The sequence below is a fragment of the Semicossyphus pulcher genome, unplaced genomic scaffold (assembly GCF_022749685.1).
Source record: "Semicossyphus pulcher isolate SPU_LCO1_2020_fin unplaced genomic scaffold, fSemPul1.0.p SCAF_10, whole genome shotgun sequence".
NCBI classification, from domain to species: Eukaryota; Metazoa; Chordata; class Actinopteri; order Labriformes; family Labridae; genus Semicossyphus; species Semicossyphus pulcher.
The window spans coordinates 16561291-16581124 of record NW_027211604.1 but is presented as its reverse complement, the minus strand read 5'-3'; the positions used below and the strand labels follow the sequence as shown (position 1 = coordinate 16581124).

Sequence of the window (19834 nt, the reverse complement as noted above, 5' to 3'; positions counted from 1 at the left end):
TCCATGACCTTACTCTGGATTGTCTTCGTGCCTCCCTTGATTTCCTCGTGTCCCTTGTTTATTACCTGATTCCTGGTTTTGTTGTAAGTGTTTTGCTCTGTCTTTTGATTTTCCTTTTTTGTCTTTTGTTGGATTTTAGATTTTGTTTGTGCATTTTTGCCTTTTATTTAATTAAAACCATTATCTTAGTCTGCTTCTGGGTCCTCACCTTTTTGTTGAAACCGAAACCCTGACAGAAACAGTCTTGAAGTTTTAACATTTATTTTACAAATGATTTAGATGTCTACGGCACTCTTATTTATGTTGACTTATGTTTGATTTGATGATCTCTGGGAACATAAAACAACCCAGCAGCTTTGATTTGAACAACTCCCCACTGAAATGTTATTACTGGTGCAATGCCCCTTTAATGCTCTTTGATATTTAACTTGATTTCAGGTCTTGAAATATTCACTATCAAATCCATCATAAGATATTAAGCACCACAATGTTTCTTAACAACAGATTCAATTAATGTGTTTTTCTACCATGTCTATTTCTGATTTTTAATAAAAAATCTTTTTTTAATTTGAAGTGTTATTTTTTGATCATGTAATTGTTCTCAACTGATGAAGGTGTAGCAGAAAGATTGCGTGCTTCACAGAGACAGTCTGACATACGAACACATAAAACCCCATCAGATTAACTGGAAATGAGCTGAGATGAGCAGATTGATGACTTGTAGGCGTCAGAGATCAAATGTCAATTTATACGTGGGGGTTGAGTGCTTGTCCTTGATTAAACTTTTTGTTATTACATTTATACAGTACTGTGCAAAAGTTTTAGGCAGGTGTGAAAAAATGCTGTAAACTAAGAATGCTTTCAAAAATGGAAGTGTTAATAGTTTATTTTCATCAATTAACAAAATGCAGTGAATGAACAGAACAGAAGTCTAAATCAAATCAATGTGGTGTGACCACCCTTTGCCTTCAAAACAACATCAATTCCTCTAGGTACACTTGCACAGTTTTTGAAGGAACTCGGCTGGTAGGTTGTTCCCAACATCTTGGAGAACTAACCACAGATCTTCTGTGGATGTAGGCTTCCTCAAATCCTTCTGTCTCTTCATGTAATCCCAGACAGACTCGATGATGTTGAGATCAGATCACTTCCAGGACTTCTTGTTCTTCTTCACGCTGAAGATAGTTCTTAATGACGGCTGTATGTTTGGGGTCGTTGTCCTGTTGCAGAATAAATTTGGGGCCAATCATACACCTCCCTGATGGTATTGCATGATGGATACGTATCTGCCTGTATTTCTCAGAATTGAGGACACCATTAATCCTGACCAAATCTCAAACTCTATTTGCAGAAATGCAGCCCCAAACTTGCAAGGAACCTCCACCATGCTTCACTGCTGCCTACAGACACTCATTATTGTACCGCTTGTACAGCACCTGCTGCCATTTGTCTGCACCCCAGTTCCTATGTTTTCGTGCATAGTTGCGTTGCTTGGCTTTGTTTGCATGTCGGAGGTATGGCTTTTTGGCTGCAACTCTTCCATGAAGACCACTTCTGGCCAGACTTCTCCGGACAGTAGATGGGTGTACCTCGGTCCCACTGGTTTCTGCTGTTCTGATGGCGCTGCTGGACATCTCCCGATTTCGAAGGGAAATAAGCTTGATGTGTTTTTCATCTGCTGCACTGAGTTTCCTTGCCCGACCACTGCGTCTAAGATCCTCAACATTGCCCGTTTCTTCGTGCTTCTTCAAAAGAGCTTGAACAGCACATCTTGAAACCCCAATCTGCTTTGAAATCTTTGTCTGGGAGAGATCTTGCTGATGCAGTATAACTACCTTGTGTCTTGTTGCTGTGCTCAGTCTTGCCATGGTGTATGACCTGTGACATGAAACTGTGTTCCCTTCTACACAGCTGTTTCTGTTTCAACCTACATGTGAAATTGATGATCATTAGCACCAGTTTGGTAGAATTGGTTGATCACACACCTGACTATAATCCTACTAAATCCCCGACTGTGTGCAAGTGCACCTGTAAGAATTGATGCTGGTTTGAAAGCAAAGGGTAGTAACACCAAATATTGATTTGATTTAGATTTTTCATTTGCTCACTTATCATTTTGTAAATTGACAAAAATAAGCAATTATTATTTATATTTTTGAAAGCATTCAGAGTTTACAGCATTTTTTCACACCTGCCTAACACTTTTGGTCAGTACTGTATATTTCTATGCAACATTTTTGCTATAGTGTGTAACCTTTTAGATGCACTTTCACACACTGGAATGTGATCAAAATGTATAGTTTGATTTTGAGTTGTCAGGATGTCATCCGAGGTAAACAAACACTTCATTGCATGTGCTCTGTTCTTTAAATCACTGTTTTCATAAAGGCAACATCCAAAACATACAAATAAACAAGTTAAATCAACAAAACAAGTGTAAGAGTGTAAGTGATCTGTAGAAGGTTGTGTCACTTTCAAAAGCTGCATATAGTACAGGTATTTAAATATATTGGATATAAATTTGTCTTTAATTAAACAATACAGACTATTTTACTATTTCTCAGTGTGCTGTTAAACTCAATCTTTAAATTGAAACCGTTTCCTCTGACAGGAAACCCACAGAAGTCAACTTTGAGCCGCACACACTGAAAGTGTCTCGCATATCTGATACCACAGGAGCCTCCTGTCGTGCACAAGGTACAAGTTAGCTCACATTTCTTGTTTAAATTGTGGACTGCATGATGCTATGCAGATGTGCTGTATGGTCTATACGGTAAATAAGTGTCTGTTTTATTTCCCATTAAAGTCAAACAGCATTAGTCCAAACTGAATGTCATCCTGACCTGTCGGCTTATCTGCTCTATGCTGACAGGAAACCACACACAGCAGTGACAAGCGAGACTCAGCAAACACGGAAATTACGCTGATACTCAGATGAAGAAGTAGACCTACGCATCCTGTTTCTGTGAAGTCTGCCACGATGCCAGCACGACTGCTGCTGCTTCTCTGTCTGACAGGACATGTGTTTGCCATAGAACCGCCTGGTAAGAACCTTAACAGCTGAACAAATTTTTATATCCGTAAATTACTGGCAAATTATGATATCATGGATTTTTGCTTTTGGCCTATTTGAATGTGTTTGACTTCAATTTGCTTACGGGCCTTTAGCTGACCTCATCATGTTTATCGGCTATCATACTGTGAGGCTGCTATTCTTGTGTATATATTTTTATATTCAGAGTATAGATATTGCTATGGTAAAATCTTTATCACGATGAGAGATTTTAACTGTATTGTTTATTACTTTTCCCAAAAACAAAAAAAAAGATTAGACAGGCGGGAACACACTGGGAGCCTTCAAATTAAATGTTGTAAATAATTTCTTCGATTATAAAATGAAATTAAACTGTTTAATATAAAGCCTTACTTCCTCCATGAAGCACAATATCTAGTAAATTCCATTACGTCATTGTGCTGCTATGTCTTCCTTGTATTTGTGTTTGTATGTGTGCGTGTGTGGAAACAGGCCGCTGTCAATCTATTGCCATTTATGAAGGTCTACACAATCCTGATTATATTTTCCTTTGTTGTTCTCCCCCCTCTTGTGTCTCTGGCAGACGTGGACTGTTTGGTGGTGCATCTCCAACATGTTCAGTGTTCCTGGAACAACCTGGGGACTCCACGGGTCAATTACACCTTCCGAGGCTGGTATGTAATCGGCGACAGCACGCCGGACAAACACAAACCATAAAACAAATGTCATTTCGCCTGAATAAATAAAACTGGTAAGAGTGAAACTGTGTATGTTAAGTTAAAGAAGTGAAAGTCATAACACTTCACTTTTACTTTATCTTAACTTCTTAACAATGAAGGCTATTTATCTCGCTTCCTGTCGTGTTTGAAGTTGGTTCATGACTATTATACAGAAATGTAGGTCATCACACAAACATTATGAGACATAGAGTAAAGTTTGAAAAATCGTTGGTTGTAATGAAAAACACAGGTTAAAGCAATATAGACTTGGGGGGGCTGCATGGTGGTGCAGTGGTTAGCGCTGTCACCTCTCAGTTAGAAGGTCACTGGTTCGAATCCTTGGACATAGGGGCCTCGAGTTGTGACTTTAAAATCAATCTTGCACCAGATTAATGGCCGTAAATATCCCTATGTGTTCCAATCATTTATTAAACATATCTAGACTTCTAACAAATCTGATCAATAGGATATGGTCACATAATATGGGCACCCTGGGTGTCCTCCGGGTGCTCCGGCTTCCTCCCACAGTCAAAAGACATGTTTGTCAGGTTAATTGGTGACTCTAAATTGCCCGTAGGTTTGAGTGTGAGCATTAAAGATCATCTGTCTCTGTGTGTCAGCCCTGTGATTGACTGGTGATCAGGCCAGGGTGTAACCCCGCCTCTCGCCCAATGACAGCTGGGATAGGCTCCAGCCCCCGCGACCCTGAACAGGTTAAGCGGTATATATTGTGGATGGATGGACAATAGGCTTGTCTTAGCCTTTTGCATTTTATATAGGTACATACCTCAGTGATTTTGTTTGCATTACTTTTCATACACCTGCAACAATCAGTGTGGTGCTAAATTCTGCTTGAATCATTGATCTGATTGACCTTTCCTAACAACAGCAGAACTTTTATTTTGCTTTTTTAGTTTTTTTTAAATTTCCATTTCAATGAGTTCCCTTTTATTCAATTCTTTTAAATATATTTAATGCATCAGATATACGTTAATTCATGTCGATAATGATATCACACAAATAAAATAACATTTTTATAATTAAAACCACATATGTTCTGCAGAACAGCAAATCAAAAGTAAGGTTATTTATTTGCCCCTAGAAAAAGCCGCTGTCAGTCAAATCTGGTGTTCTCTGTAATCAATAGAAGCAATAATATTTTAAATTGACGCCATAGCTGTGGAGAAAGTTGTACAAACAGCTCGTGGTTTCGCCCATTCTACATTCCTACAACACCCAGCATGCATTGCGCCCCTCCCTCTGAAAGGAACGGCCCAGCGAGAGATGCTGGAGTGAAATACTACCGTTTTCCAGTCAAGGACATTGATCGCTGCAGGCAATGGCTCAGAGCGATACAGAATCCAAGATACGACGAGAATATACCGGTGGATCGTCTAAAAAAACTTCAGGTCTGCAGTCTACATTTCAAACCTGACGACTTTGAACGAGACATGACATCGGAGGTGGGCGTCCTAGATTGAGGAAGTGTAGTTTAGCAAGCTCCCTGGCCTCCGCCAATGACGCGTTTTACGTAGTCTGGCGGAGGTTTTCCAGGGCCCATTGGAGAAGCATCCTCTAAAGGCACAGAGTGAAATTGCATTTTTTTCCTACCATAATGGCATCAGCTCCCCATAATAACAAGATAGGACTGACACTGAAAATCAGTGAACTGGCCCTTTAATAGCAGTGCAACACACCAGCAAGAAAAATGACCTTTTTAACAACTCCTGAATATTCACACTACAGATGATCTAATGATTAAGTGACACTCACACATTAAGTTAAATCGCCGCCATATTTACAGTTGATGTGTCTGCATACTTTGCTTTGTGTGTGAGGGACTAATTTGTGATTTCTTTACAGGTTCCACAATGAGGAAGTCATTGAGTGCCCCAGCTATCTGTCAGAAAATGGCATAAACACTGGATGTAAGCAGCCGTATAACAAACCACGCAACAGGTTCAAGACCTTTTACACCATACTGGAACACGGCAGGGACAACCGTTCTCAGGAGCATGAACTCTTACGTAGAGGTATGCTTATGTACTGGGGTGCAACATAAAATTGAGAGGCAAAATAACGAAGCAAGGCGTTTTTATTTTATCTTTACATATTCTCTGTCACTGAATGCGCTCTGTCATCTCCAGTCAGGTTAAATCCACCAACTAACCTGACTGTCCAAATGGAATCGGACCACAACCTGTGGCTCTACTGGAACCAGACTGCGACAAACTGTGTGGAGAGTGAAGTTCGCTACAGGGTCAACAACATGGAGTGGGATGTAAGCAATTTGAAAGAAAAAGAAGACACTGATCGATCTATTATCCTTCTTATTCATTACTTGCTTCATTACCTTTTTGTCTTTGTTATCCCTTCTCATTTTCCACTCCACAACTCCACAGACAACTGGAATCAGTAGTGAGAAGCAGAATCACTGCATCAACTTGCCCTGCAGCTATTGCCGCTATGAGGTCCAAGTGCGAAGCAGGTTGGACTCTAACTGTGGGGAGTCTGTGTTCTGGAGTAACTGGAGTGAGCCGGCAGTCTGGGGATCAAACAACAGCACAGGTAAAATGTTCCCAGCCCACATGGGCCTTTTCTGGGTTTGGTGGTTATCAGCTGGGCTTGGGCACAGAGTGGGCTTTGAAGTGGGTTGTGTTGGGGCACACATGGGCAACCCAGCAGAATTTACACGGGCTAGAGATGGACATACCATTCAGACAGCGGACATGGGTACTGGATTGGTCCCAAGTGGGCTACATTTTAGAGTTGTTTTGACACTTGGGCTAATGAGCAAATGTTATAGCTGGTAAGTTTAAGACACTTCAATGTATCTAAATCTAAAAATGCTAACATCATACAATTTTGAGGACAAAATTGTCTGGGCCCACATATCAGCCCAGGTGCATCCCATATGGGCCCCACATGGTTGTGTTTGCTGGGTTATTTACAGAAGCATTTTTCCCCCCAAAACATTGTTATCAAGATTTTTTGAAGAATTCCAACATTTAGAAATATTGACAATGCAACCTGCACAACACAGGTAGGTAAATATGTTTTCATGTCAGGTATTTAATTAAGGAGCCTGGGATCTTTATCTTAGACCATAAAAGCCTAGCCCATTATCCCTATAGGATGGCCAGCATGGACAATAGGGGCAGTGAAAACCTTTATTATTTCCCTTAAAATCGCTTCAGGGTGTTTTGATCGAGCAAACGTACTGTCCTCTGTTACTTTCTACATGTAAGTAAACGTTAGTAAGCATTAAAGGTGAATGAATCTGCTGCTCTGCATGTGCACAATACAGTAAAGGCGTAAGATAATAACTAAAATTGACTCCCCTCCCCCTTACAGACCCTTATCAGACCAACGCCATGTCTGTGTGGACCCCAGTGCTGAGTGTGGTGGGTTTTATCACCCTCGTCTTACTGGTCATGATGTTGCTGCATCATGAAAGGTGGGTCAATCAATGTCATTTGTAAATATTGGGAATTATTCGGTTATACTGTTTTTCCACGCATTAAATTTGTGTTAACACTATAAAGCTACTCAAACTGTAAGCGGTTGTAAGTATTATGCTGTAAAAGTGTGAAATAAAGGGGCAGTAGATGTGGGTGGTGACGGGAAGAAAAGTCTAATACTCTTTCAATAATTTGACATGTAAAAGAAAATATTTTGTTTTCATGGAACAGCGTATTTTATTCAAGAAATAAGTATAATGATTTGAAAATGTGCCTACCTCCCCTACAGGCTCAGAATCATCCTCATCCCCGTCGTTCCCAAGCCAGCCCTGATTCCTCGCGACATCGAGGTTAGTAGCATCCAGAGCTCTGCTGTCTCCCTAAAGTTGTCAGTCACACAGAAGATGAGTATTGAAACTTATCTTTTTTATTTAGAAGGAAATTCATATAGACAAAAACTACTGAAGTAATTGGAAGATTTGGGATTAGATTAAATAGATAGCTAAGAGATTATGGACATGCTAGCAGCTACTATATGTGGTGCTTTGTGCTAAATGCTAACATTAGCATGCTAAAAAGCTTAAAATGACAATGCTAACGTTGGGATGTCAAGCAGGTATATATTGTTTGCCATGGTCACCAGCTTAATGTAGCACTTTAGCATGTTAGCATTGTTAATTAGCAGTAAATACAAATTGCAGCTAAAGCCAAGCAAATTCTATTCAACCATCATATTGGACAGATTGAGAATTGGCTGTGGTGATGATACTTGGTAAAAGGATTTATTATAATTCATCCTGAGGGAGCCGTGAATGTGAGTACAAACTTAAATGATATTTCAACAGCTGTTGAGATATTTCAGTCTGCACCTGAGGGGTGGATCGCCCAACATTGCCAAGGAAAATTAAACCCTGTAGACATAAAACAAAGCCTGTTAATATCATTATTATTGTTATAATTCAAGGTGTAGGGTGCTGTAAGATTTTTTATATAAGTTAAATTTGTTGGATTATATTTTGTGACAATTATTCCTACTATGATATGACAGCAAAAAAGTCAGATGCTTTTTTTCTTTTTTAAAGGATTGGTTCGAACGCTCCAAACCCCTGAAGGAGAGTTTTAAGCAAAACTTCAATGAGCGTGCCTGTACCGTCCAGGAGTACAGACACGTCTCCCAGTCTGACAGCGAGAGCTCCGACAGCTCCACCTTCTCTGTCACCACCGACCAAACCGACTGCTCCGTCTTCATCTCTGTGGACGAGTCAGACCCTGCTCCGTCCCCAGCTCCACAGTTCTAGTCTCATCTGAGGGGGTGGAGCAGATTCGTTTGAGTAGGCAGCTCAGTCAGGGCTGGCTTTCACAAAACTTTACAATACACACTTTGTTATACTGACAAATAAAGATAGCTTAATAGAGAAAGGCAATCAAATGACACAAAGGGTTGGAGGCAATAAAAGCAATCAGTTAATTAACGATATTAATACTCAAAGATTACAATAACCTGGTGCAGCAGTTATATGTCACAGGAAATCAAGAACAAATGTCTTAATCTATAATATATTTTAAGGATTTGTCAACCATTTTGCGGAGCTGTATCCAGGAGAACTAACTGAGGTTTATAAGGGATACATTATAAGGGAGTTTTCAGTTCAGTTGCATTTAGGACTACCATTTGTTCACTTAATCATCACATGATCATATTGTAAGTAAATGCATGAGACATATAATATCCAATGTATATTGTGTAGTTGATAACAGTGAATGTACATCAGCAGGGCATTTGTTCTTGAGGTCTCTTCAGGACACTTAAAAGTACAATGAAAAACTGACTTCTTTTTTTCCCCCTCAGTCAGGTATTATGTCTTTATCTGTAAGGTTAAAATTGTATCCTTCTGCCCACATTGAGCTTGGTAATATGGTAGTGAAATCGTTACAGTTATAGAGTGTTATGGCATTGATAAAATCTATTATCCTATTATTTCAGGCAAAAAAATGTATTGATGATGTGATAATATCTGAATAATGATCATTGGTATTTAATGGAAGTAGTACCAATTACCGAGCAGGTACCATTCTCTAATAAGGTACCCTATACAAAGTGCTTATAACTTGTAACATACTCAACTGTATTATTACCAAATGGAAAGGATGAAAGCCGGCCAATGTCATTATACCCAACCTGGCTACTCAAAATGTGTTCTAATTAAAGCCCCTGTGAGGAGTTTTTCGCTGTTTATGAAAAAGACTGAAATTAATTCTGATTACTCTATGACCTACAAAAGCAAGCCAGACCATCAGCGACAAGATTGATTATTTCTATATAGTTACTTTTAATGCTTGAAACGGCTGGCGGGGGGTAGGTGTCAGACGAAGCGGTTAACTGCACGCTGCAGTTTAAGTGAGTGATACATATGATTAAAGAAAACAGGATGAGATTTTTTGTTTAAAACCACCACTTTAGCATGTACAGGACAAAATCAGCAAAGAGAAAAGAGATACTGCTTTTTCCACCGGGGGGCCCAAAATCAACACAAACTGAAAGTTCCCAACAGGAGCTTTAAGGCCTTTTGATTGGCCTACAAAGCAAAAGTGAATACTTTATTAGAGCCTATATTTTTTATTTTACTTATCTCAATATCTTTGAATGTAGTAATACTTTTTAAATATGGCTTTTGTTTTTGTAACCTTCTTTTATTTAACTGTCCAATATATGTCATTACCCAGGCTGTCTATTATGCTGTGTAGTGCTCCTTCCTGTATTTTGTTTCTGTATTGGTTTTATAAATATATTAATAAATATACATCTTTACTACGTCTAAAGATATCTCACATTAATTGTACAACTGTCTGCAACGATTAAGATTAGGAAAACTACGATTAAAGTGCTCGGTCCAGTTATCTCACTGTCCGTTAGAGGGAGTGCAGAGTGTCCCGCACGAGCGCGGAACTGAGTCAACGCATTTTTCAGATTCTAGAAGGGTAGGGCGCAGGGCGGCTGGCCCCCGCAAGAGGAGAGAGATACAAGTCAGCTACTTCCCTAGCTGAACCGATCAGCTACCGCAATCAATTGATGTTTTCAGATGAGATCTAAGATTAAACTTAGCATTTAGCTGGTTTCACGCTAATTCGCCGTTGGTCGTCCAAAAACAAAACACGACAAAATGTCAGAGCCGTCGGTGGCCGACACTCGCCGGTTGCATTCTAAGCCCCAGGACCTGAACGACGCTTACGGCCCCCCGAGCAATTTTCTGGAAATAGACGTTTATGACCCACAAATCGTTGGAGTTGGACGGAACCGTTACACAACTTACGAAGTTCGCATGCGGGTAGGTGTTCGAATCGCATGCCAAAACACCTTGTTGCAGCGTTAGCCTTTATTTGCTAAGCTAACTGGTAATTACAGTGTTGTTGCTAGCAGTTAGCATGTTTAGCCTCAGCGCTGAAGTCGACACAGCGTCGGAGCTGTGACGTTGACGTGAGCCGCATGAAGCAGCTCAAGATGGCGCCACAGTAAAAATCAAGAACCGAGGATTTTTCGTGGCCTGGTTTGTAGTTTTGCGTGCAACCTATAAGTTTTGTGAACGACTTCTAGCATTTAAAATATAGGCCATGTCACTGATGCAGAGTTAGAGTTATAGTTAAGTTTCCTTTAAACTAACCGTTATGTAAGTTAGCAAGTTAGCGTGAAATACAGTGAAACTGAATTAAAACATTACGACAGGAGGAGAATAAGGGAGCCAGGCATCCAGAAGCTAACAGCTCAGACCTTCACTGTTATCAAAGTAAAGACTCATTTAAAATTGTCTGCCTACCTTGATGTGTAACGCAGAATTCATTTGACGACCACATTTACAAACATAAAAAGGCGTCACGTGAAGTTACACCTTGACTAAGAACAAGTTAACTTGTAGCTATTTGATGGGAATGAAAGCAGTGTCAGTTTAGATGGAAATGGGAGAAATTGCATTTAGTAAAGTTTGTTGGTTGAATTCAGTTTTATTTATTGGGTGTTGTGAAATAATACGAGCATGAACAATGAGAGTAGAAAGAGTAGCAGGATGTTTAACTTCCTTCGTGTGGTTGACGGTTAGCGTGAGATACAACAAATCACTGACACAGCTGAATATTTTCAGGAAGCTTATGCTCACACTATAATTGCGTAATTGCAACTTAACTTACAAGGCCTGTCTTGACACATATCCTTATTTCTATTTGTTTGCTAGGAGAATAAATCCATAATAATATTTACTGTTTTCTCCAGTTGAATGATTTTAACACAACCTTCATAGACACATTCAGGTGTTACACTGTGTGATAGTTTCTTGCACTTGAGGTGGGGTGAAGTTATTTAAGGTTTTATCCAAATAGCGTTGCCTAACAATAATGGACAAACCTTAACAAACCAGATCAGCGTGGTTAATAGATGCCTGCCTTCACTGAAAGCTTTGTTTCATTACATCCCACTCACTGTCTACGGCAGTGAATCATGGGAAAGTCATGTAAAAGGATCGCCTATTCATCTATAACCACTTATTCAGTGGAAGATACTTAAATGGGGAATCACTTAGATCAGTTGGGGTCAAATGCTCACTAAATTGGGGATCAGTTGCCCTTAGATTTGCCCTTTTAATCAAACTGCTTTCCAGCAGTCAGTGAAGCAGGTTTGCATGGCAGCATCTTTAATTGTATTTCCAATAAACAGTATGTTGATAAAACTTGAGATCGATTATCAGACCACCCCTGTAATTTCCCACTGATTAGAGGATTCCATGAATGATTTCTTGCCAAATAAAGCTAGATTTAAAACTATTAATCCATAAGTTGAACAACAGGAAATGAACAGAAACTAACTGTTAAGTTTTGCTGCTTCAATTTAAAGATTTATTGGTCTTCTCCTTCTTTAAGTCTCTGAAATTTGAATATCTTTTTGGTTAAGACTGTGGGGAATACACTAGAATAAACTAGAGTGCTAGTTTTATTAATGATTCTCATGCTAACAATTTAGTCAAATTTTGCTGGTAAGATTTATTTCTTTTTATCACATGACATGTTTGTCTTTTAAGGCACTTTCACAGAACTTGGTCACAAAAGCTGCCAAATATTCAGCAGGCCTTGCTCTAACTTTCTCACAGTGAGCATATACAGATAGTTGACTATAGAATAAATCAATTGCTGTATTTTCTTCCTTTCTGTGCAGACAAACCTTCCCATTTTCAAACTGAAGGATTCCTGTGTGAGAAGAAGATACAGTGACTTTGAGTGGTTAAAGAATGAGCTGGAAAGAGACAGTAAGGTGAGTAGTATAAGGGACCATATAAGTGTAAAATATATATAATCTAATATAGACTATAATTTAAAGTAAACAGTAGAACTGCCATTAAGGTTTTGTCTTTTGAGTTGATCCGTTATCTAACTTACTTTTGAGGCATCTTCCTTATTAACCGTATTGCTGTAAAAAAGTGCATAACTTCTCTGGAGCTCAAACATGTTGATAAAAAAAGTTCTTTTTGAACTTTCAGAATAGCAAGTGTTTTTTTTTTAATGTAATATTAAAGTGATTTTTAAAATCCATTCCTGTTATTTCTGTTACTCTCTGACACCTACAGATTGTAGTACCAACTCTACCGGGCAAAGCCCTGAAGAGACAGTTGCCCTTCCGTGGAGATGAGGGCCTTTTTGAGGAGGGCTTCATTGAGGAGCGGCGATCAGGCCTGGAGCAGTTCATCAACAAGTCAGTCGGTTCAACAGCCTTTAAAAAAAATCTGTACTTTGTGTTTTTCATGTGTTAATCAAGCAAATATATCTATCACAAAGAAAATGGGGAATTTAAAATTTGGGCAAAGATAATCTAAAAAAAGCTACAAGAATTTATTGATGAGATCATTAACGTGTTAAAGCATGTTTCAAAGCTGTTATTGTGTTTTCCAGCCCCGAAATGTGCTGGCTTAAACAGAAATTGGCATGTTCAGTAGAGACAGTGATTGGAATACATGTGTAGTCCTACAATAGGCTTAAAGGATAATTCAGGTATTCTAAACCTGGGCCCTATTTTACATATTTTGGGGTCTTAATTACTAACAGGGGGCAAAATGTTTTGGAATTGGTCACCTGAGCCAGCAGCTGTGGAAAGGGCTGCCATGGCTGCAACACAATCCGTGGGGCAACTGATTAAAGTACACGCACTAACAGCGCCTGTTTTCAGCACTGACTTCCTCAGCTTGTTATTCCAAGTGTCTTTCAACATTATGAAAAGGATTGCTACAAATAAGAGTTTTTTGTTTAAGAGTACAATGGTTTTTTCTTCACTGGAAACAGAAGTTGATCAAGTAGTTTTCTTCCTCTGAAATCTGGCAGCAAAGAAGAGACAGAAATGAGAGTCATAGTTGGAGAAAGGAGGTAGGAGTCCTCTCCACACTTAGAATAACAGTCTAAGCCTGTTAGTGGCAAAAACAAGCACGAAAAGGACGAGTGTGTAGGATTAAGTGGCATCTAGCGAGGAAGTTGCAGATTGTAACAAACATACAACAGCTGCCTTAACCATCCCCTTCATGTGTGTGGGAGAAACAATAGTGGTTGGGAAACTTCCAGACCCAGTTTTTATTTTGTCTCTCAGGGCAGCAGTTGGTGATTTTGCCAAGTAGAGCAGATTCCTGGATCAGCAACGCACATTGCAATTCTGGACCAAATCTCAACCAATGGCAGCCCTCTGACATCAGTGTGCTGCTCATGTGCTTCTTTCAAAGTTCCTTGGATCAATGCTAGCACTCTAATCTTGCAATAACTTGTTTTGAATATGTAAACTGAAGGAAGACTGCAATGCTTATGTTCATTTAAATGAAGAATAGTTTGAGCCAAAGCAAGATTAGGGATTTTATAATATTATATTTACTATTTAATATCGGTGAACAACATCCTAGTTTACTGGCAAGTTTACTTGTTAGCAAAGCTGACCTAATTAGCAAGTTAACTTGTTTAACCTGCAGTAGCTCATTTAGCTACAGCTGTAGGTAAGAACTAACTATAAAGATTACTCAGGATTGCTCAATTGTAGTAACTTTAATCTGCAAAAGTTAGCTAAGCACCAAAGAATTCATTAGAAGATCAATGATGAATGATGATGTCAGAGGGCTATGATTGGTTGGTAACCTTGTCGGTCCTGAACCACAATGTTGGCTGTGATGATTCAGGGACATGTCCTACTTTGCAAAATCTTGTCAGGGACTGTGCAACATCATGGACTAAATGGACCACACCCACTCACTCTGTACATACATGGTGTAATACACTAATGCGAAAACATACTCGATAACGTTTTATTCCATTCCTGCAAAAAACAACTCACTCCTTTAATCAGCATACTTTGGTCGAGCTCAGTTGCATCTAAGGATTACATTGCAGCCATTGCTGTTCCTAGCTGCCAGTTGAGTCGGCAAAGATCTGAGATCTACTGGACCAATGTCAAACCTTTTTGTAGGTCTTAGTTAATTGGTTAATTATTTGAAAAAAATGGCCCAGGTTAAAGCCTGTGTGAGGAGTTTTCTGATGGCTATGAAACAGACTGAAATTAATTGATGACTCTATATGACCTACAAAAGCAAACCAGACCATCAGCGACAAGATTGAATATTTCTATAGTTATTTCAATGCCTGAAACTGCTGGTGGGGGGGGTAGGTGTCAGACTAGGCCATTAACTGCACATTGCTTTTGTTAACTTTTTCCAGGACAAAAATTTTAAGTAAGTGATGCATATGAAAGCAGTTTAAAACCACCACTTAAGCATGTACAGGACAAAATCAGCAAAGAGATAAGAGGTACGGCTTTGTCCACAGGGGGCGCCAAAATCAACACTAACTGAAAGTTCCTCACAGGAGCTTTAAATGTACCTTAAATACCCTTTTACTGAATCTGTGTCTGTCATTAGCTAACTAATGGAAAGAGTGAATCTTGTCAATTTTCCATCCGTGTTTATGTTTCTGTAGAATTGCAGGTCATCCATTGGCCCAGAATGAGCGCTGTCTTCACATGTTCCTGCAAGAGGAAAGCATTGACCGTAACTACATTCCTGGAAAAGTACGACACTAGGGTTATTGAGGGAGGTGTGGGTTAAAGTCTGGGGTCTTCCCTCCTCTTCATCCCTCCTTTCCTTCCTCTGCTTTCTCTGCCTCTCTCTTTTTCTCTCACTCTGTGAATACCACTGTTAAATTTCAGGGTTACAGTACGTTCTTACATTTACTATTCATTTGAACAGGTTGATAATGTCTCTTTACTGTGCATTTGTTTCATTACTGGAAATATATAAGGAAAGCAACACTCAGTAGTTGGGATTGTATGGTGAAGATTTGGCTCTTTATCACAATTTTCAGGAATAAAAATAATCTATGATGCATTCAGTCTTTCCCTGATGAGTGTCATATTTATCATGATTGTGTCATAATGTGAACAAAGTAGAATAATGTCTAAAAATGAGTGTTGGCACTAATATTTAAAATAGGGATGCATGCAGACTGCAAATGAGATTTCTGATCCTGTTTTGTTCTCTCTTTGTTTGTTTTAGGTATGAATGAAGTAAGTTTGCTTTATTATATCTCCATATCTCTGTCTCCAAGAGCTTCCTGGAAGTTTAGAGGCTGCATGCACTATAAAGACCAAAGGCGATAGTTCACAGATACTAAGGCAAAGTAATGCTAATCATCACAGAGTTCTGACTTCAGTGTGTCATTTTACCTTGTAAATGTGCCACACATAGTCCCCTGGTTGTCAAATAATATCAGTTACTACCAAAAAAATGTGTGATCATGTTGTGTTGCAAACGGAGGAACACCCTGCAAGCCGGTTATGCTTGTAAAGAAAAAAAAGTTTTCAATCAGCCATTATTAATCAGCAGTTTGTCAGTAACTGGCTTACAGAAGTTTCTCACTCCACCCGTATCCGGCCAGTGGAAAAAACACAAACCCCCACTGGTGTTCTTTGAGTCATGTGAACTATTGTTTAATGGGAATAAGTACTGTACACCACAAATGACTAGAGCTCTTATTTTGAAACATTTCTATCCAAACTAATTCTGATACATTGTCAATATCGACTGCACTAATCATTGGCTGCATGGCAAACTTTGCACGCTTTCTTTGCTGTACATGTGTATATACCTTCTTTTACATGCCTCTGATCACCATCATGTTCAGTGTGTCAAATCAGATCTTTATCTCCCTGAATTCAGTTGTTTCAGACGTGGATAAGACTGTGTCAGTAATGTTGCAAATATGTCCTGCATTTTTATCTGACATTATGTTAAAATTCTCTTGTGTCAAAGTCTACCAGCGTCTGCAGTTCAGTGGGCACATTGTTTGTCTAATGAATTGTAGACATCGTTGGTTTGAATGCCTTAAAGCAATCATAAAAAAGACATTCCACTTACCGCACATCGGTCACATGAAAGTCGAGACATACAAAAAACATCATGCTGTATCTTAGCATGAAATCGACATGATTAAAAATGAAGGATACAAACATCTGCCCGGCAGGAAACGTCTCTTTATTTCTAACACCATGTCATGTGACCTGCATGCCGCCCTGTGTAATGCATCAATATAGAGCTGCCATAATTTCCTTTACCTTTTAAAAATCTAATTAAGGCCTTCATAGATCAAGAGCTCTTCCACATTCCAGGGAATTATTGACTAATTATACAGCAAAAGATCAGATGTCTACCATGCAGACGTGCTTAAAATAGCTTTTCAAGGCGACAGTGTGCAACTCTTTGCAATATCTTATGCTGTAGGAATGTTGTCATGCCCAAGCTGCTACCTCTTCTAACATCAACATGCATGCAGCACATAAAAACACACATAGAAAGCCTGCAAATGTGTATAAATTTAATCATTTGAAAAGTTAAATAGTAAAGATGGACATCGGGCCTGTTGTACAGTATGGACCCGCAGTCATTTGTCATGTTGTGATATTTTCTGTGAATGTCATTATTTAGAAACCCACTGCATTGACCAAATTCACTTTGCACATGTATGTTATTACAAATGTTTACCGCCTGTCTCTTCTCTCCCTCTTATGCAAAGACAATACAGACTGCTGCACCTGCCCCATGTACATTTATTTCTACATCACGTCATTTAAAAAGCCTAAAAGGTGGAAATGCCCGAACTGATAAGTATCAACGGTGTAGGAAAAAACACAACTATTGCTCAAGACATCCAATCTATAAATTGTTTGATGTTGTGTCTTTATTCAGTCATTCCACATACTATATGTACATTATTTTAAATCAGTAATCAGTGGAAAAGAAAACATGTTCAATATATACTTTTGTCATAGCTAGATTTTTTTTTACAATGATTATTATGTTTTCTGAATGTCTTTTGAATTGATTGAATCAAGTTTAAAATGAGGGTAAATTCCTGCTTTGATCGGTCTTTTTCTTTCGCTAGCCGAGATGTGATTTTGATGATAACCTCCCAAAGTCGAGCAACATGTAGCACCATGAAAAAGACAGTGACATCGTGTCATTCCACTCAGTATAATTTCCCCTGAGTTTCATGTCCTGGAAATGCTCTTAATTGTTTTAACTCTGCTGTCTTAGTTCCATCATCATGCCTACACTTTGGCTGTGTGTTGTCAAATCAGCTATTGGGAATGTTAAGTTAGGTAAATAACCATATCTAAGCACTGTGACAAGAGGTTCATTATATGAACAATATTTCATTGTTTCAAGGCGTAATCAGCATCTGGTTAATTGATCTGAAATGACGCTTATTCCGCGCTTATTTTCAGCTGTTTAATTCTTTCTATCAATATTTTTGTGAAGTGTATTAATACATGTTATCATTGCAGTTCCATTATGGGTGACGAGGAACCTCCTTGTTAATTCTGTCCAACTATTAAATTTCCTGCTGCCTGCTGTCTCATGTCCACGTGTCTTTGATTTCAGAGCGGGGGGGGGAAAAAAGCTAAATCATCAGAAACCCAGATGACAGATTGTGAATGGTGCCCCACACTGAGATGCAGTTAGATCAGACAGGGTCATAGTAGCTAGATGAGTGGCCAGCAGATTGGCAGATGACCTAATTTAACAAGGAAACAGAAAAAGAACATGAAGAGGATAAAAATTGTATATTTTGGAGGAATTATTCGCACACAACTTATAATTTACACGTTCTATTACATAAAAAATGCTTACAACAGCCAAACATTTGAGGACTGGTTATTAAGGGACTGTATGTAAATGACTGGTGTGGCGAGATCGGCTAAGCTAAGGCTTCATTTCCCATTTTTCCTGATGTGTCATTGTTCATTTATCCTTTTTCTTTACTCCGAATAAAAAGATAACATTAAACACTTAAATAATGTATCGGTGTTAGAATCGAACAACATTAACCACAATCAAAGCCTTTTTAACTATGAATTTAATGTGATGCAGCAATGCAAAAATCAATAACTATTATACATTTTATTTATATAGCGGTTTAAAAGTACTCAAAGACACTTTACATGTTAAAACAACAGCAAAGACAGTAAAAGCAATAAACAAGGTGCAGAAATTGCAGTTAAGTATGTATGTATATAAAAGAAAACAATTACAACAAAGGTTGTATGTAATAAAATCATTATATAGTGACTGAGCAAGTATGTGGTAAAGTTCACTTTTATGAACCATGAAACATTTTATAGTTATGGTAAATTAATTGGCCACTATTTGGATAATAAGATTATTCTTTCTCATTTTAAGGCAAAAATCGGAAGTATTTCCTACTTTTATATGTTGTACATAATTTTGAACTATAAATAAACCAAATCAAGTTTAAGATAGCAGCGTCAGGTGTGGGAAATAACTTTGTGCGTTCTGTAGACAAAACTATTAATCAGGAAACGGACCAACCGATAAATGATATTGAATATAACTGTAGGTTGCAGTCCTACTGCATTGCAAATGAAGAGTAAAATGTTAGTGTTGCCTTTGTTCAGACGACAGAAAACTTAGTATACCCTGTGTTTTCCTTCCCCTCTTTGTGAAAAACATTTTAGCTGCTCTGAGGAATCAGGTTACATAATCATTATAAGCATCAATGTGTTAAATACCTTACTGAAATATAGATTCGACAAGTGTAAACACATTAATACACAGACTGTTTATAACAGATCAATGGATTACATTAAGAGCACTCAAACTCAGGTTAAACATTTAACCTGAGCACATTATTAGTGCTGTAAATAAAACGTGAAACAAAGGGAGCATCATAATAAGCACAAGTTGTGGCACAATGGCTCCGTTTGTTTCACTAAACATGAATCTTAAAGTCCTGTAAGCTTTTTCCTGTTGTAGTCAGCCTTCAGGAAATACAGGGATTAACTGAGGAATTCTGGCCACAGGTGGATTAAAGTTGTCCCAGAATAGTGATCTTGTGATGTAGACCTTGACCTGCAAGTGGCCCAAAGTAGACGGTAATTGCACACCGTAGCTGCCGCGAGAACGTTGATAAAAAAATATTGTACGTTTTAATACAGTGTCTAACTTCATACAGTTCAGTACCTTTGTTCACTGAACTTCACAGGGTGCACTGCTAGAAAAAATGTGCAACAGCAGGTTTATTTATAGATCCCTTAAAACAAT

At 38.6% G+C, this 19834-nt stretch overlaps 2 protein-coding genes across 3 annotated transcripts; both read left to right on the top strand.

The window, feature by feature from the left end:
- Positions 1-2915: 2915 nt before the first annotated feature.
- LOC138605547 (cytokine receptor common subunit gamma-like) lies at positions 2916-10023 on the top strand. The gene is made up of 8 exons (XM_069677887.1): positions 2916-3044; positions 3618-3708; positions 5617-5786; positions 5901-6034; positions 6156-6321; positions 7108-7210; positions 7504-7564; positions 8297-10023. Exons 1-8 carry the CDS (start codon positions 2981-2983, stop codon positions 8510-8512), a joined length of 1005 nt encoding a protein of 334 aa, XP_069533988.1. The 5' UTR covers positions 2916-2980; the 3' UTR covers positions 8513-10023.
- A 151-nt stretch (positions 10024-10174) lies between these two features.
- snx12 (sorting nexin 12) lies at positions 10175-15786 on the top strand. 2 transcript variants are annotated; one of them, XM_069674006.1, is made up of 5 exons: positions 10175-10540; positions 12412-12507; positions 12821-12945; positions 15195-15285; positions 15770-15786. In XM_069674006.1, exons 1-5 carry the CDS (start codon positions 10376-10378, stop codon positions 15773-15775), a joined length of 483 nt encoding a protein of 160 aa, XP_069530107.1. In that variant the 5' UTR covers positions 10175-10375; the 3' UTR covers positions 15776-15786. The 2 variants fall into 2 exon arrangements, with proteins under 2 accessions (XP_069530107.1, XP_069530098.1); XM_069673997.1 differs by lacking the exon at positions 15770-15786 and having other exon boundaries at positions 15195-15297.
- The last annotated feature ends 4048 nt before the right edge of the window (positions 15787-19834 follow it).

Excerpts from the sequence above, each read along its gene's own strand:
- LOC138605547 (XM_069677887.1), top strand. The coding sequence starts at position 2,981 with ATGCCAGCACGACTGCTGCTGCTTCTCTGTCTGACAGGACATGTGTTT. Across the intron at positions 3,709-5,616 it reads AATTACACCTTCCGAGGCTG|GTTCCACAATGAGGAAGTCA; the intron begins GTATGTAATCGG and ends ATTTCTTTACAG. Across the intron at positions 7,211-7,503 it reads ATGTTGCTGCATCATGAAAG|GCTCAGAATCATCCTCATCC; the intron begins GTGGGTCAATCA and ends CCTCCCCTACAG.
- snx12 (XM_069673997.1), top strand. The coding sequence starts at position 10,376 with ATGTCAGAGCCGTCGGTGGCCGACACTCGCCGGTTGCATTCTAAGCCC. Across the intron at positions 12,508-12,820 it reads AGCTGGAAAGAGACAGTAAG|ATTGTAGTACCAACTCTACC; the intron begins GTGAGTAGTATA and ends TGACACCTACAG. Across the intron at positions 12,946-15,194 it reads CTGGAGCAGTTCATCAACAA|AATTGCAGGTCATCCATTGG; the intron begins GTCAGTCGGTTC and ends ATGTTTCTGTAG.